The 18,130-nt window shown below is 45.1% G+C and overlaps 1 protein-coding gene across 2 annotated transcripts in view; it reads right to left on the bottom strand.

Moving 5' to 3' along the window:
* The window catches only part of PDCL3 (phosducin like 3), a 239,092-nt gene that overhangs the window by 116,558 nt on the left and 104,404 nt on the right, over window positions 1-18,130 (bottom strand). For both annotated transcript variants that reach the window (XM_069636704.1, XM_069636705.1), the window contains exons 2-3: window positions 14,204-14,327; window positions 13,519-13,609 (exon numbers count right to left, since the gene is read on the bottom strand). In XM_069636704.1, coding sequence (XP_069492805.1) covers window positions 13,519-13,609; window positions 14,204-14,327 — 215 coding nt within the window. The remainder of the gene's footprint in view (window positions 1-13,518; window positions 13,610-14,203; window positions 14,328-18,130) is intronic.

Raw genomic sequence — 18,130 nt, 5'->3', positions numbered from 1 at the left:
TCTAGGAAAGTTCACTTTTCATTTTGTACATTGCTATTTGTGTTGAAACTATGCCTTTGTCCCTCTTGATAGGAAAGTCTAATCTGGATGTTTTTACAGTCCCCTCCTCGACCCCGCCCCCGTCTTCCGTCCACACAGCTCCTGCGTTCCCCTGTGGTTGCCTCCTGTGTGAACCTTCACCTTTGTTGCCTCCTGTGGTGCTCTGCTTTGGGCTGTGCTTCTTTCCTCCCGCACGCTCCCTGCTTGCCTCCTCACATCCTCTATGGTGCTCTCAACCTCTCCCCTCTTCTCAAACTGCTACACCATTTCTTATCCTATCCCTCTCACTAAGACTGGTAGGAAAAAGCTCAGGGGGGCTATCCTGGGATATCTTGGTCTCCAATCCTGGCCTCCCTAACGCCGATACCCACATCAGCACTTCTTCCAGACAGACCCGAACTGACATCCTCTTTGTCGGTCCCCCTCCAGACCTATGGACCCCTCATATGGTCTTGGCTCTCGGCTCTCTCTCCTTTCTCTTCCTCTCCCATTAATGGTGGCACTCGGTGGGAGGTCCTCTTGGCCTCATTCCACACCTCCAAGACCATCATTAATGTCTATCTGAATGGCACAGTCCTAGTCTAGGGCCCTCAGCCCAACATCCTCCTTTTCGATAGGCGTCTCCCCCGTCTTATTAAATTCCTTCCTTCTCCTGCTACTCCTAATAGCACCTCCCTGGCTCCTTTGACACCTCCTCCTTCCACCGCCTCTCTGGCACCTTCCTCCTCTCTAGCCACTATTCCACCTCCTGCTACCACCTCTGCCCACTCCCGGGCCCTTCTACCACCTCAAGCCTGTACCCCACCCCGGAGGTCTGTGTCAACCTTCTCCACAACGCTACTCACTCTGCTGTCAAACACTCCACTGACATCTGCCACCTCCTTGAAGAACTTGACCTGGATTTCCTCGCTCTGACCGAGACATGGTTCATGGCCAGCCCTGTCACGAGTTTTGACACTCTCCTCCCTGATGGCTACAAGATCCTCTCCGAGCCCAGAACCAACTGACCTGGAGGTGGAGTAGCTCTGATCTTTCCAGAGTGGGTCCCGGCTTCTGTCATTCCTACACAGGCCTACTCATCTGTTGAATGACTGGTCTGCAGGCTCTCCATCTCTTCTGGCCTCTCTTTGACTGTGGCCACCATCAACAGGCCACCTGTTGCCCTCTTCCTATAAGAGTGGGCTAATCTCTCCTCTCTCCCTGCCTCTACCTCTCCACTTCTCTCAACATCCAACTGGATGCTTCTAATCCCTCCTCTGGGCTCTTCTGCAACCTCTGTGACATTCTCGCTCTCTCTCTCTTCATTCTACCCTTTGGTCAGACACATTCTGCTGGACACATCCTGGATGTTCTCACTCATCTCCTCAGACATCCCTCTCTAACGCTCTCACCACTCCGCTCTATTGGACTGACCACTTTCTGCTTTCCTCACAACTGAAACTCTATGTCCCTCAGGCAAAGCCCACCCCAGCACTGCCACCTACCTTCTCTGTCATTCGGCCCATGAAGCATGTGTCAGTGGATGCCTTTGCCTCTACTTTCTCTGCTGCTCCTACTCCTGTGGCTGACTCACACTCTGACACAGCCCTCTCTAACCTGCATCTTTCTATCTCCAACACTCTGGCCATCCTTGCCCCTGCCACGAGAATCCGTCTGAAGCCTCCCTCCAAGTGCAACTCTTGGTATGACTCCGGCCTCGCCTCCCGGAAATGCAAGTGCAGGGCAGCTGGGAGGACGTGGAGGGCTGTGGGTGCATCATCGGACAGACTGGCCTGCTGTCAGCTACAAAGGCAATACAGACTCTCTGTCCTGTCCAAGAAGAGAATTCACATCCAAGCACGTATCTCTACAGCCTCTAACAATACGGACAAAATCTTTAAAACCTTCAAGGAGCTGGCCAATCCTTCTGCAGTCACCACCTATCCTGTTCCCTCCCAGGCCCTCTGTATAGCTCTGGCTTCTCACTTCACCACTAAAACTCAGGACATTCTGTCTTCCCTCACCCCTTCCTCTCCCTCTCTTGGCCCCCCTCTGGCCGCCTCTCTCTCTCTCCTCCTCCTTTGTCCTCTTTCTTTCTGATAACACCTAGACAAGTCTGATCTATGAAAAGTGTCGTCCAAACAGGTGCTCCCCTGCTCCCCCAGAACCATCAAAGACCACATGGACACCCTTGGCCGATTTCTGCAATCACTCTTTTGCCACTGGATCTTTCCCTCTCTCTTCGAGCACTCCCTTTTGCACCCCATCCTTAAAAAGCCTTTGTTCGATCCTACCTGTTGGGCACACTATCGCCCGATCCCCATCACTCCTTTCCTGGGCAAACTCCTGGAAAAGCTGATCATCTCCAGATTACTCTCCAGACTGAATCTGTTGGTTGTCTCCAAGACCATCAGTCTGGCTTCAAAGCAGCCAGAGGCACGGAAACTGCTCTCCTGAACACCCGTGAAGATCTGCTCTCCAATCTTGACTCCAGCCTTCCTTCTGTCCTCATCCTCCTTGCCCTTTCCTCTGCTTTTGACACGGTCAATCACGCCATCCTGATCAATCGACTCCATGAGAACCTGGGCATCACAGATGCGGCCCTGGAGTGGTTGACCTCCTTCCTCCTGGACGGACCTTCCCAGGTCCAACTTGAGTCCTTTCTCTCCACCACCTATCTCTCCATGTGTGGTGTTCCCCAGGGCTCTATCCTCTCACTGTGGCTCTTCAATGTCAATGTTCCAGTGCTATGCTGATGATACTCCGCTCTCTTTAAGGCTCCCCTCTGTCTCCTCTCCCACTCATTCCTGACTGTCTATCCGTGATTCAGGATTGGTGCACCTCCAACGATCTCTGCCTGAATGCCAGTAGGACAGAGATCCTTGTCATTGGGACCCCTGCTCCCGCTTTCCCGCTCTCACTCTGGCGCTCTCCTTGGCCCTCTTCCTTCACCTTCCTGTGAGGCAAAAAACCTTGGTGTCATCTTCGACTCGAATCTCTCCTCACATTATGGACCTTGCCAAGAAGGCCCACTACCAACTGCGCCTCCTCAGAGGTTTTCCTTTTCTCATTTTCCTGCAGAAGCTCACCATCTCCAGAGCCTTGGTTCTATCTAGGCTGGACTATTGCAACAGCCTCTTTCTCAATCTGCCTTCCTCTACTCTCTGCAACCAATCCAGAACAGGACTGCAAGACTTATCCTTGGCCTCAAGCCCAGGGCCTCTATCTCACCAGCCCTGAAATCTCTCAACTGGCTCCCAGTGGCTGAGAGGATCAAGTTCAAGAACCTCTGCATCATCCACAAGGCTTTCTGGGGCTGGAGCCCACACTACATCCAACTCCATCTTCCAAATTAACTTCCTTCTCGAGCCCTTCGCTCAGCTACCTCCAACTCCCTGAGGGTCAGACGCTTCTTCAGGCAGAAAGAGGGGGGTAGATCGCTCTCCTCTGCAAGTGCCTCCCTCTGGAATGGCTTCCCGGCCACTCTCAAACTTGAGCTGGAACACCTGAAGAGAGTGAGAGAGTCTCTCTCTCTCTCTCTCTCTCGCCCGCCCTCCCTCCCTCCCTCTCCCTCTCCCTCCCTTCCTCCCTCCCTCCCCTGCTGACCTTTGTCTGCGGCGCTGACTGGTTGCTTGGAACCCTCAGAGACTCACCGGGTCCCAGGCTCATCCATGATCAGTCTGCCCTGCACTGCCTTAGCGGCTGTGACTGCACCCTCTACAGTCCCCTGCCTCCTTGCACTTACCCAGAGCCGCTCCTCCCTGGATATACTTACTCCGTGCAATGCTGCCCTGATTACACTCCCCCCCTTCTTCCCCCCTCTTCCTGGCACTTCCCCCCCTCTGCACTTGCCGTTGTTGCACTTACACGATCTGAATGTCACAAGGCCTAGTAAGATTGTTTGTCTTGTCCTCCCTCTGTCTTCCCTCCCTTGTCGTGTCGCGCCTAAAAACACATGCGCGTTATAAATGACATATCATATATCATGTCGTCCCATTGTTCGGTTTTCTCTTGTGCATTGTACCGAAGGGAGATGTTGTGATTTAATCTAATGTGTCGTTCTAGAACTCTGCACGGTTATTCGAGAACAACACGGGAGAGCAGCTGGATGGAAATCGGTGTGGGATGCCCTGCGCTTTGGGGGTTCTCCTACCTATAAATAAACTCAGCTCCTTGGTTTCACAACAGAAGTAGGAGCAACCCTTCAAGAAACATTTATGCAAAGCCTCTCTATGGGGCGAATTCACGGATGTGGGAGATGTGGAGCTAGTTAATTGGCATAATTTAACTGCAGTGTGAACTCCACTGCACAATTATAGGCCGAATGCCTGATGTAAGCGAGTATGAAACATAAACGGTGCTAAACTAGCAGATATCCCAGGGTAAAGATGTACAAACAAGTCATACAAACACATAAAAATAAAAAAGGTCATGTACTATAAAGAAGACAACCGTGGTCATTATGTAAATGTTAACAGCTGGCTAGAGGCTGGTTGATCCCTCAAAAAAAGTTGCCACGTACACATTAAATCAACAGTTCTTCCCTAAAATAACAGGCATTAGGCCCAAAAGACTGCGCAATAGTAAATATGAAAGACCTCCACACGAGGGTGCATACAACAACTTTGTATGCGATAAGTAAATCTCTGTGATTGTATTTATATATGTGATTTACATCTCACCCCGACATGTGATGTGAAAGTGGCTTGCATTTTTGGACTCCAAATCGAATTCCCTGTCAGAATAGTCTGACCCATTTAGAGGATGTGGATATTGTTAAATAACACTGCCTCGTTAATTATGCAAATATGACACTTCACCAAATCACAATTTATTGAAAATGTGTGAACTTCACTGATCTCACTTTTAAGGTGTCCTTCCTCACTAGTGTACTCCACTGATAAGCAAGGAGCTACCTTTTAAAATGTCATCTTCTACATTTAAGGTGATATTCAGGTTCTCTGAACATTAATTTCAAAAAAGCTTCTATGCTGCGCCATGCTGACAGCACATGTAAATTGTTATTACCACTATACAAATGTATGTTGCAAATTACACATTTATCATTTAAATGCAGCCCCTGGTATTCCAACATGACCCTTACTAAAGTGTAGTTATAGATTCCGGTTGGTTCATTTTTTATCAATCTCGTTGCGCAAAGGCTGGGTTTCTCAGACCCGCGAAGCTGAAGGTCACATGGTAGGACAAGGAATATATTTTCTGGGACTCTGAACGGGCTGAAAAATTATTAAAGTTGAAACCAATGAAGGCTGTTATGGTGGAAGTTGAGTGCAGAGAGGTCCTCTGTGCAGGGGATGGTGTTTTGGATTGATGCCAGTTATGGCAGCTGCATGGTTGGTCTTTGTGGGCAGGAGGACCACAGCATCTGAGGTATGGAAATATGGAGTTTGCAATTTTCTGAGACTTATGGTTTAGTAGCAATGGAATATTTGTCCACTTACCCTTGTTTCTTTCAAGGGCGATCATTTGTTTTTGTGCCAAGGCAGGGGAAACCCCCGTCGCTGCGATTCTGTTGATGCAACTATACCCCCCCACGTTTGAGTGGACATGCAGGGAAACCCCAGAGGAAAGAACATTTATTTTTTCAAGTATAATATTTGCGTGTTCATGAAGGTGTTACCTTGTATTGAGAGCTTTGCTCTTGTTCTATAATGTAATCAAATCACAATAAAAAGAGAGTTGAAGGAAAAAAATTAATCTTTTATAAATCTCTTCGTGTTTAGTTATCTTATTCCCCACTCTTCTGTGTTCTCTTGCTGCATGTTTGATCAAGAGGTTGAGCATTTCTACTGAGATTTGGTTTACATTTTCGATCTATAAATGTGCTGAATCTGCATCTTCCTTGTTATTGAAATTGTGAAATGTGGAATTCTAGGTTGTTCTAGATAATTCTCCCAAAATGAATTTGCTGCTGGCTTACTGAAGATTTTTTAATTTAAGAAATGTATCCCGTAATATTTCATGCAAACGTCTGATCTACTAATGTGTTATCTCTACCACCCCTCGGAGACAAAGGTGTTTTATTTAAATGGTCTCTTTCATCTCTGGCAATCATTATGTCAAACACCATACATAAAAATATATAATTCTTGAAATCTACGGTGGGCAGACTAAATAACCAAGTAATAACCTATGTGAGTTTAGGGAAAACTAACTGACCTGCGACTTGTGGCGCTTTCGCTGAATTATTTTGTTACATTTGTTAAATGTGATACGCTACAGAAAGCTGGCTGCAAGTGGAGAGAGATATCGAGAGGGGTAAATACTTGCTAACCCACCCAAATCTGAACTAGTGGTACATGAATTTCTAAAATGCTCTTATGTGCGCCATGCTGATAGTACAAAGTAATTAGCAATGCATACAAGATTATTTGAGACATTGGAAATTCATAGAAATATATGTTGCAAATGGCACCTTAGTTTAATGTTGAAATGCAGCCCCAGGTATTGCTTCATGATCCTTTGTAAAATACTGATTATTTAGAAAATAATGAATGAATAGTGAGGGTTTGCATTTGGACACTTAAAATATCATTTGATATAGTTATTTGTGAAGTTTATTGTAGCTTGTGTTACTTACTCTACTTGTTATGCAAATTTCTAACTTCAATGAATCAAACTTTTAAAGTGCCATTCCACATCAGTATACTTCGCGAATAGCGAGGAGCTAATTTTGTATCTCGCAATGTCATTTTAAAGGGTTATAATGCCATATTCATGTCATTTTAACATTTCTACTGTGCCAATCACCATAATAATCAAATGTCTTTACCTTGTGAAGTTCAGAGGTCATAAAATGGTGTCGGAGAAAGGGTTGGCCATCACCAAGGTAACAGAGTCCAAGCTGTTGTGTACAGATTATGTAACACTGCAGCAGAATACAAGTTTGGCTGTACACGGAGGCCATTTTGTAGCAATACACAATAGCTTCAACATTCTAATGTTCGTTACGGCACTGATATAGAATTCCATACACAATGACGGTTTGCACAACGCATTGTGGAACACCCATCTATGGAGTTAACAGGCAAAGCCAGAGAATAATAATCACTTTACTATATTCAGCATTTACACAAGGCCACTTGTTCAGCTGTACCAGATAGCTCTGAACACGTTGAGGAAGACACTTGATTTAACAACGTAGGTGGCTTTGATATATAAAAGGAGAACATACTATCAGAAGAATTAAGCCAATAAGAAAAAGTAGCTTGCGTGAGGCACTGCATTTACCCAAAAATGTCTCACAAATAAAACAAGCATTGGCAATGCCAACAGATTGGGCTTTTGTGGAGTATCTGCCATCTAATAGCAGTGTCTGGCAAAAGCTTTAACCTTATGCACAAGCCAAAAATGTTGGCTTTGGCAATGCTTGCTTTAAACAGGACTTCAGTGGCTTTGCCAATGCTCGTTTTTAACAGGAGGACAGACAGAGTGCGTATACATCGAGTGACTGAAGGCAGACTGGTTAGACATTTTTATTGCAGCAGTAGCGTGTGAACTATGGAGACACAGAAATGTTTGGGCCAGACGCATGGCTGTGGCACCCCACACCGTCCTCAATGGTGGAAAAGGTGAGAGGTCAATTAGGACACGCTGGTCTCAGTTGCGAGATGTGGAATGGGGGTGGCATTGGTAAGGTGATCCCAGTCCAAGGTAAGCCTGTTATTGAACAATCCTAATTAAAGAACAATCCAAAACGGTGGCCAGCTCTTTTATAGTGGATGCAAAGTTGGACTCTGCACCATTAGGCACACCTGAGCCAATAACTGGGAGCCAATCACCTAACAGAAGCCTTAAGGATTCACGGCTGCAGACTCTTCCCCAAAGCCAATCTCAGGGAAGGGGTTAGTATGCGTCATAGATGGTGTCAATAACACAGCAACTCTCAGAGACGTGCAAGGCTTTTTATTTTTGAATCAGAAGTGGGCCTAATGGCCGTCACTCTCTCACTAACAGAGGAAGGGGCTGTCCCACCTTAACTTGGGCGTCCCTCGACAGCAGTCTGTTAACAGAGACAGGCAACTCCTACTGCCTTAACAACTATCAGTCCGTTATGATTGCCTAAAGGCTAAAAGCCTTCGATCTAAACTTCCTCGGGGAAACAATATACAGGCTACCATTGCTTTTCTCCAAAGGAATCATTTCAGGGTTGTGTCTTTCAGACACCAGATTAGGTGTTCACTGTTCCTTCCATGCCCGGATATTTCTTTCTCTGAATCTATCACGTGCCCTTTTCTCCTTCTACTCTTCCTCTACTTCACCCACCATAACCTCTTTCTCTCGCTCCCCCTGTTACGCTCTCTGCATTGTCCCTCCTATGGAGGCCTCTTCTCTTACTACTATCCTCCAATCGTTCTTCTCACCAGTACTCTCCATGCTACTGCTACTCTCCCCACAACACTACTATCACCATTATACCAATCTCCTCAACGCTATTTCACTCTCCCTTCCTCACCACTACTCCGCTCTCCCCACCAATAATCCACACTCCTCACCAATAATCCACTCAGCACTACTCCATTCTACTAGCCACTACTCCTACACTCTCCTAACCACTACTCCTACACTCTAACCACTACTCCTACACTCTAACCACTACTCCTACACTCTAACCACTACTCCTACACTCTAACCACTACTCCTACACTCTAACCACTACTCCTACACCACTCTAACCACTACTCTTACACCACTCTAACCACTACTCCTACACCACTCTAACCACTACTCCTACACTCTAACCACTACTCTTCACCACCCCTACTACTACTATACTCTCCTCACCACAACTACACTCTCCTCACCTATACACAGCTCTCCCTTCCTCACTGCTACTCCGCTCTCCACTCACTACTAATCCACTCTCCTCTCATCACCAATAGTCCACTCAGCACTGCTCCACTCTCCCAACCACTACTCCTACTCTCTCCCAACCACTATACTCTCCTAGCCACTATTCTTCACCACCCAAACTACTACTATACTCTCAACAGTACAACTACACTCTCCGCACCACTACTACTCCCCCCTTCGTTTCATTCACTCTCCTTTCACTGCGAGTAAGGGGTAAAAAACAGGTGGAAGCCCAGTAATGGCAAGCAGCCACATAGAAACAAAGAAGGACAGGCCAAACCATAGCAGCCACAATACCAACACTGTAACAGCGAACAATGCCACATCAGTTCCCCCAGTTGTAATGGTGTATAGCACTGCTGCAGCCCAACTACTTTTCCACAGGATCAGTTGCTAATATTAGTTGAAGTAGAACCCAGAAATACGGGCAGGATAGTTGCCCCATGATATATTTTGGGCACTCCCTCCAATTTTTTAGTGTCTCTCATGTCAAAGATTTTCTGGACAACTCTCATAAACCAGGGATAGCCACTCAATTTCGCTAGCTTTTCTCTCAGAGAAGCCATCACAATTGTAATCTGTTATGGCTATCCCTCATCATGAGGGAAGTGTGGGGCTTGACAATGTGCTCATTTGTTACACTTCAATGGTCATGGACTCGAGGGTACCACACAAGAATGGCAAAAGGAAAAATGGTGCATTTGCCAAACCCATCACCTACCCACACATATAGGCACAACCACTACCTTCTCAGAGCACTGGGAAAGCAACATTGTCCTGCTTGTGCCAGGAGCCACTGGGATTGGCTCTACATGGGTGGGCTAAGGGCAGTTGGGTTTTTGGTCTGCCTTGGCAGATGTATGAGCCAGACTGCCTTCTGCTAGAGAGCGCACAGCCTAGTGCACTCCTACCCAAGATAGTTTTCTACTCCTGCAATACAAATACTGCCACACCATGGATCATGTGGTGTGGTGGGAATTTGGTCACCATTTCGGAATGTGACCACACCTCTGTACCGACTCTGTCCGTCCTGGACAGCAGGATGAGCCATTGCAACATTCCACCAAACTAACTGCTGCAGCACTACTTCCTGCTTTTCTTGAGGCTCATGCTCCAGAGCACCCCCCTCCACCCGCTTGTAAGCATACAGATGATCATTCTGAGCCTCCCACTTCGAGCCCCTAGATCCTTCCCGCTGAGCCACATTCTGCCCACACAGAAGCCTTCTACAATATGTGTCTGCCCCCTGCTACACCAACGAATCAGCCATATTTCTTCCCCCAAGAACTCTGGCACACTGCTCCCACAATAACTCTGCCAACATGCCAAACATATCAATGATAACAATGCCTAGACACTGTATATGATTCCTCTCCACTGCACGCCCAACCTTTCTCAATTGTATATAGAGACTATTAGCTACCTGTATTATACTCATAACTGTCTTATATTGTATATATTGTTCCTGCACATTTCTGAGTGCACACGGTAACGACTTAAACACACTGTAAATTTGTAACTATATAATTATGTAATACTGTAAATTTTGTGTTCAATACTGTAAATGTTTTATTCATAGCAAATTCGTTTTATGTAACATTGCAAGCTTCGCATATACTTTCTGCTGCGCCCGGTAACCTTTGGGTCTGGAGCGCATTACAAATAAAGAAACAAACAAACAAACAATAAAAAGGATAAAAGAAGAAGTTGAAGGGGCAGAACAGAAAGAGTAAGGAAGACATGAAAACAAAAAGGGGCCCTACATAAAAGCACAAAAAGCAGAGGGATACAAAAGAAACTCTTCCCCACTACCTAGAAAAACACACTCAAAAAAACGTTCTTTACTACACTCTGAAAATCTCCCAAACCCTCCAATCCAGTCTACCCATTAAAGCTACTCCATAGCCCAGCAAATGACAAAAAAGCAACAGGAAATGAACTGGTCCCTATATATTTCATCAAAGATCCTTTTGGAGATTTGAAGCTTCTGTTTGGCTGCATGAAGTTCGACTCTCCGAATTTGTGCAATGGGGAGCATTCGAAAAACCTGCAGGAGACCCACCAGCTTGCTTAAGCTCAACCATAAAGATTTGAGTGGCCTGGTAGTGGGTGTCTTTTGGGGGAGTTTGAACATGCCTAATAACCAATGTTTCTAAAATTCAAGGTTTGATAACATGGATTCTCTTTTTTCTGTGGGCCTTGCTTTTCATGGTGCCACCTCAGTGAAAACCATTTAACACGAGTCCTTAAGATACAGGTGACACACTGCTGCTTCAACATAGGTATCATATTCAATATTATTTTGCATAACTTCAAGTGGTAATGCTTTTGCATGCTTCTTAATCATTAAATGCTGGGTCTAGTTGTATTGCTTTCTTAAGAGCCACTGAGATTTATCATTCTTTCACCCAAGGTCAACAACCTTGCCATTAACCTGTTTTTTCAACTGCACTTTTCCTAGCACTCCACTTGTTTTCTGTGCAAAAATGTTGACAGACTTGGTTTACATTGTGTTTTCATATTAGTTCTTCACAGAATGTGAAGTCCTATCAATTTTTTTGTTTTCGATAGCCCTCATTCAATCCAGTATTTACTGTTATAATTTTACAAATCCATAGATTTCAACCTGTTTTGAACTACACATCACTGTTTGGAAATTCATCGCCTATATCAAATGGGAAGAATCTCATTAGGTATCCATGCGACATTTGCTCCATAAGAAGTTGCTATCCATTACCATAAGTGAGTATCTATGTATTCTCCTCACTTTTTGCCAAATGGCTCGAAACACACCATTTTGTATACACAAATATAGCAATCCTTCAAGATCGAGCCAACATTTTATTGTTTTACATTCTAGGGCAAATTTCTCCTACTCTTTACCAACATCAAGCATGATATATCTCGTTTCACCTAAGAAAAGGATTCATCAAAAAATGTTCTCTCTGCAAAACAGAATCATAGAATTATACCTGGACACACCGAAGGACTTGCCAACTTATATTTTATTCAAAACAGAACCAACTTGGACAAATTCCAGCGAAAACTCGAGGAACAAATGTTTGATGTTCTCAAGCCCAGACAAGACCATTTACTTTACCTCATGAAGAACCGCTCACACCGTGGAGCGGGGAAACACGTGTTGAGGTTCATGAACTTGAGGCTTAATAGCCTTCAGAGTTTCACGCTCAAGAATTATTTTGGATTCAAATCTAGACAAAATTAGGAATTTTCCATAAAACCTGGTTAATCCTTGAATACTTTTTACAAACTCAGGGCAATTTGAGGACAAAAAACAACATTTAAACTAACCAACATTTAGTGAATGTGTAACTAAACTGTATGGTATAACCTATTGTAAAGATGTATGAGATAATCTCTTCATGATTCTTTTGTTGTTTCGTCTATTACTCAGTGAACACCAACTGGTTACTGATTTGTACTTTCATCTTTTGATTAAATATTCAATCAACCTTAAGACTCATGAAACCTATTCGGAAGAGCGCAATCCAATGACTCAAACCCCTTTTTTTTTGCTTTACACATTACTCAGGTCAGCCTCTGACAGAGTCTATTTGGATGCTGCCTCCTTCGCATTAAACTCAATTCAAAACAGTAGGCGCCAATCACTGCCCAAGAGGCTGACATTTTCATTTATAGTCCTATTAATTTGATGTTCAAGAGTGTTGAGGAAGTGCATGACTGGTGTGAAACATGCTGCAACAAATATTTATTGTGTGAAATAAATATAAGACATTTGACTGCACATCTATACAATCAAAAGCCAATGTAAATCTAAAGAAATATGTGTTCTAAGGCACAGGCAGCTTTCTGAAGACAGTATTTCCTTAAAATTGAATATTTTTTTGGGCGGGGATAAAAATAATGTTTTGGGGATCAGGAGCTAAAAGCAGCCACAGGGTGTCTCCCAAAAAGCAGGAGCAACATATGGGAAACAAGAATCTATTATATAGCATGGCATAAATCCATGATAAGTGTGGAAGGTGTAATAGTGTAGGAGATTATTCTGTTTAGCAGTCCCCTTTGTCTAGCAAGCCAGTGTTTCCTCCATTTAGGTCCTAAGCCTATGATGAGGCAATTGGGTAGAAGGGATCAGATGCCGGTCTCAGTGTTAGTGTAAAGGTTGTTGAAGTACCATGACATTTCAGACAGATAAATAGCATTTGAGGAATAGATCCCAACAGGCTCATCTAAAATGCACACAATTGAATTGTGAATAGACAGCAACTCTCAAGCCAGACTGTGATAGAGAAATAAAAGAGCAGAGTCATTGAGACAAGTGAAATACAGAGAGCAGGGCAGCTCCAAGGAGATACATACAATATGCTGATGTGCCCTAGTAACTATTATTTGGCCAGTGGCCTTGCCACCCTATGCCACTGCAGACCAACCACCATAAGAGGACATATTGCTGGGACATCCGTTGCAATCTCCGAACAGGGCCAGCGAATGGGAATGGGCAAGAGGGAAAAAGAATTACTAGCGCAGAAATTTTAATGATAAAAACCAAATGGAATTATTGCGCTCCAGAATGACAACAACTAAGTCAAATAAGGATTAAAAACAGTAAGAGTGGAAAACCTGAAAGATACGCATTGTTCTGACCTGTACAGTTCTATAGCTCGTTCATCTTCCTCCCCAAACTCATCTTCATTCTCATCTAGCTCGTCCAACGTCATGTCCTCATATGTTTTCACTGCAAAAAGATTTAAAAATCAGTAATAATCGAGAAGACGATGTTCAATACAAAAAAAAGGAAAAGGGCCACACCAAATCTTCACTCAGTGGCTGCTTGTTACCCCATTGAGATTCGGGTAAGAAAACCTACCACGGCTTTAAAGTTAATGCATCACTGCATGGCTCTTGTAATTAAACCTCTGATCGCGCTCTGAAACACTTGTGTATGAGCGATATTCATATAAAATATCATATCAGATCATACCGAGCAATCAACATTTCTTTCTTCTGCCTTTGAGAGAATTATGTTGTTCACCTCCAGTTCATAGCCAATGAGCAAGGCATTCTGGGTATGCAAATTAACCAACAAGCTAGTTCCAGGTTAGATAATATTGCATTTATCGCTGCACTCCAAGGCAATCATGGCCAGTAATGATCCATTACATTATTTTCCTTTTAACAGGGCATAATGACCTTAAAGCTTTGAAATGCAACAGATATATGCCAAGGCCAGCCTTTTAAGAAGAAACTTTAATTTGCAAACCCCTGCAACATAAATTGAATAACAGCCCTGCTTCTGAAACACTCTACCCTTGACTACTTGCCCACTCACCAACGGACTGCTGTTGGAGTATCTGTTCCGCTTCATCCTCTGCTTCCTCATTTGGCTTTTCTTTGGGAGGGAGAATCCCTTTTCTACGAAGGATATCGTTCCACTCAGTGTCTGCATTAGGGTCCTAAAAAAATAAAAGTAGAATGAAAAAAGAAAAATATATACTTTCAGGCTACGCAGCAAAGTTTTGGCCATTTTAAATTGTACACACTACTTCCCTATCGAGGTTGTATGCTTTTTAATGTTACTGTTCTTACATGTACTAGATACACAGAAGGATATAGAAAATCTCAATCCGAAAATTGGTCATCACGCCCATCATTTTTTATTTCTAGTACTTTATTACCCCTTTCAAAGAATGCCCTGAATTTGAACCACATGTGTGTATGATGGCACAGAAATATAAAATGTGATATTAGGGTTTGAAATGACTAACCAAGACAAGGAAGAAAACATGGTTCAACTGAGGCACTCTGACTCCAATAATAGGCCTTCAAGAGAACTCAAAAGCAGTCTGAAGCAAAGCTCTTATCACCTGCACCTCCAACCTCTTTAAAACAAAACAGGTCATACGACACCAACATTCACGAAACTTAGAATTCCAATAAATAGGCTACTGTTTCAACAATAATGGCGGAGTACTGATAAACCGTGCAGGAGATGCAAACCAAAGTCTGGCTAATCCGGTTTAGTCGCAGATCTCCTGTAAATGTGCATTCTCCAAGTAACTTTTAACAATGATGTTGGTAACGAATGAAGATTGTGCCACTCTCAATTCTACACATTGCAATGTTTAAACAGATCAAGTTATTAATTTCCCATTGAATGTGATGATGCAATCTTTTCCCTATACAAAAAGGAATCATTTTGTGGGCATTTCTAAAATGTTAGGAGATCTCAGGTGGGAATGCAGTGTGGGGTGGGGAGTGACAACAGTATTCAAATTCTCATCCACAGATGCCAAAAGAGGCACACAAAATATTGCATTTATACAATGCTGTTTTTACCCATTCTAGAAAGCAGCTAATTTAATTTAGATCAGCATGTCATTATGCTCATGGAGTTACATCGCAGTGATGTGGACTTCGGGTTATATAGCAAATGACCAAACGAAGGCTGATGTAAATCAGTTTAAAATAATAATAAGGTTAATGCCATAATACACTTTGCTACCTCTTATGACTCTTAATTTAGGACTCTCAAACGTAGGTGTGTTTCTCTCCTGTTTTCAAATTGCATTGTGAAAGTATTTAAAATTGCATTGTGAAACCTAGGCCTTTTCCCCTCTATTCAGGACTCTCAAACTTAGGTGCGTTTCTCTCTGGTTTTCAAATTGCATTGCGATTGTCCTTTTAATCTGAGTGTCTGTCGTTCTTGTCCAATTGCTCAACTTGTCTCGCCTCGCTTTGTCGCGTCTGCTTGCACCCTGCCCTTGTGTTCTCCCCTTCCCTTCCTCTCCTCTCCCTAACTACTCTATGGTGCTCTAGGTCTCTCCTATTTTCTCTAACTGCTTCTCTATCGACTATCCTGCTCTCCTCACTAAATCTGGAAGGAAGAAGTTTAAAAAGGACCTCCTAGCCTCCAACCCAGGCCTCCATATCGCTGACACCTATACCAGTGCCTCCTCCAGGCAAACTTCACCAACAACCTCTTTGTCGTTCCCTCACCAGACCTATGGACCCTAGATATGGTCTCTGTGCTCTGTCCTTTCTCTTCTTCTCCCATTAATGGTGGCACCCGGTGGTAGTCCCTCCTGGCCTCCTTCCACTCCTCACAGGTCATCATTAATGTTTATGTGAATTGTACCGTCTTAGTCCAAGGCCTTCAAGCCAACCTTCTCTTTGATAGACTCTTCCCACGCCTCATCTATTTCCTCTCTTCTCCTGCTGTCCCCTCTACCCCCTCCACGGCTTCCTTGCCTCCCCCTGCTGCCTCCTTCTTGGCTACCTTGTCCTCTGCTCCTTTCCTGTCTGCCCTCCTCAGGCTTCTTCTACACCTCCGCAGGTTGTACTGCTGATTTGTACCCCTCCCCGGAAGTCTTTCAAGGACGGCAACCTTCTCCATATAGCCACTCTCGCTCAGCTCTCAACACTCCTCCGATATCTGCCGCCTTCTGGAGGAACTTGACCTCGATGTCCTCGGTCTCACTGAGACATGGTTCACGGCCAGCTCTGTCACACGCTTTGACACTCTGCTCCCTGATGGCTGCAAGATCCTCTCCGCTCCCAGGTTCAACCGCTCCGGAGGGGGTGTAGCCCTGATCTTCCCCGAGTGGAATCCTGCCTCTGTCATTCCTACGTAGGGCTACTTTCGAATGCCTCGTCTGCAGGCTCTCTCTCCCTCTCCTAGCCATTTCCTTACTGTGGCTACTATCTACCGGCCACCTGGTCAGATCTCCTCCTTCCTCTCTGAGTGGGCAGACCTCTCCTCTTCCCTCCTAGTCTCGACCACTCAAACCCTCCTTGGAGACTTCAACATCCACCTGGATGCTTCCAGTCCTTCCTCTGGACTCTTTCGCGACCTTTGCGACTCTCTCTCACTCTCTATTCTCCTCTCTGGCCTGACTCACTCTGCAGGGCACACTCTGGATGTTCTGATCTGCTCAGACCTTCCCCTTTCTATCTCTCTCACCACTCCTCTCTCCTAGAGTGATTACTTTCTCCTTTCTTCCCAGCTCACCATCTCTACCCATCAGACCAAGCCAACTCCATCACCACTACCCACCTTCTCGGTCATCCGACCCATGAAGCGCGAGTCAGTTGAGGCTTTCGCCGCCACTTTCTCACTCCCCCTCCCTTTGGCTGACTCGCACCCTGACACAGCCCTTTCCATGTTCTACTCTGATATATCTGATACTCTCGATGTTCTCTGCCTGAAGCCCAAAGCCAAGTGCAACTCCTGGTACGACTCAGACCTCGTCACCCTTAAACGCAAGTGCAGGGTGGCTGACAGGAAATGGCATGCTTCATGTACATCCTCTGACAAACTGGCCTTCTGCCTGCTCCAAAGGCAATACCGGCTCTCTGTCTGCACCAAGAAGAGAGCTCACATCCAAGCCTGTGTCTCTGCAGCATCGGAAGTGAAAGGGAACCGGCGCCACAGGGACACAGCGTGAAGGAAGGAAAGGTAACTAGGGTTGTGGGGGCATGTTGGGGGTGTGTTGTGGGTGTATGTATGGTTTTGTATTGGATGTTCGCATGGGAAATGTACGAACATTTGTGGTGCGTACATTTCCCATGCAAACATTTCCTTTGCAGATTTTTCTGCTGCGGAAATATAACACAGATCTGATAACCTGGGGATCACCGGTCAGGCCCTGGAGTGGCTGACTTCTTTCCTCTCTGATCAACCCTCCCAGGTTCAACTTGGGTCCATCCTCTCCTCTATCTCGATCTCTACCTGTGGTGTACCCAAGGGGTCTAACCTCTCTCCCTGGCCGTTCAACCAATAACTGGAACTTCTTGCCCACTGCATTGCCGCACTCTGCCCCAACTTCCAGTGCTATGCGGATGACACTCAGCTCATTTTCAGGCTACCCTCAGCCACCTCTTCTCCCTCGCTCATCTCGGACGGTCTGTCCGCCATCCAGGAGTGGTGCGCCGCCAATGATCTCTGCCTTAATGCCAGTAAGACCGAGATTCTCCTCATCGGCACACCCTCTCCCTCCTTTCCTGTCACTCTCTGGCCGGCCTCTCTTGGCCATCTTCCTGCTCCCACCTATGAGGTCAAAAACCCTTGGTTCATCTTCGACTCCACACTCTCCTCTCCTTACATCTCTGACGTCTCAAAGAAGTCTCACTACCAGCTGCACTTCCTCAGAGGTATTCTTCCTTTCCTCTCCTTCCCCCCAGAAGCTCACTGTCTCTAGAGCTCTGGTTCTCTCTAGGCTGGACTATTGAAACAGCCCCTTTCTAAATCTGCCTGCTT

This window comes from Ambystoma mexicanum, chromosome 7p (genome assembly GCF_040938575.1).
Source record: "Ambystoma mexicanum isolate Mex_15411 chromosome 7p, UKY_AmexF1_1, whole genome shotgun sequence".
NCBI lineage: Eukaryota > Metazoa > Chordata > Amphibia > Caudata > Ambystomatidae > Ambystoma > Ambystoma mexicanum.
This window is presented reverse-complemented; position numbering and strand designations above follow the sequence as displayed.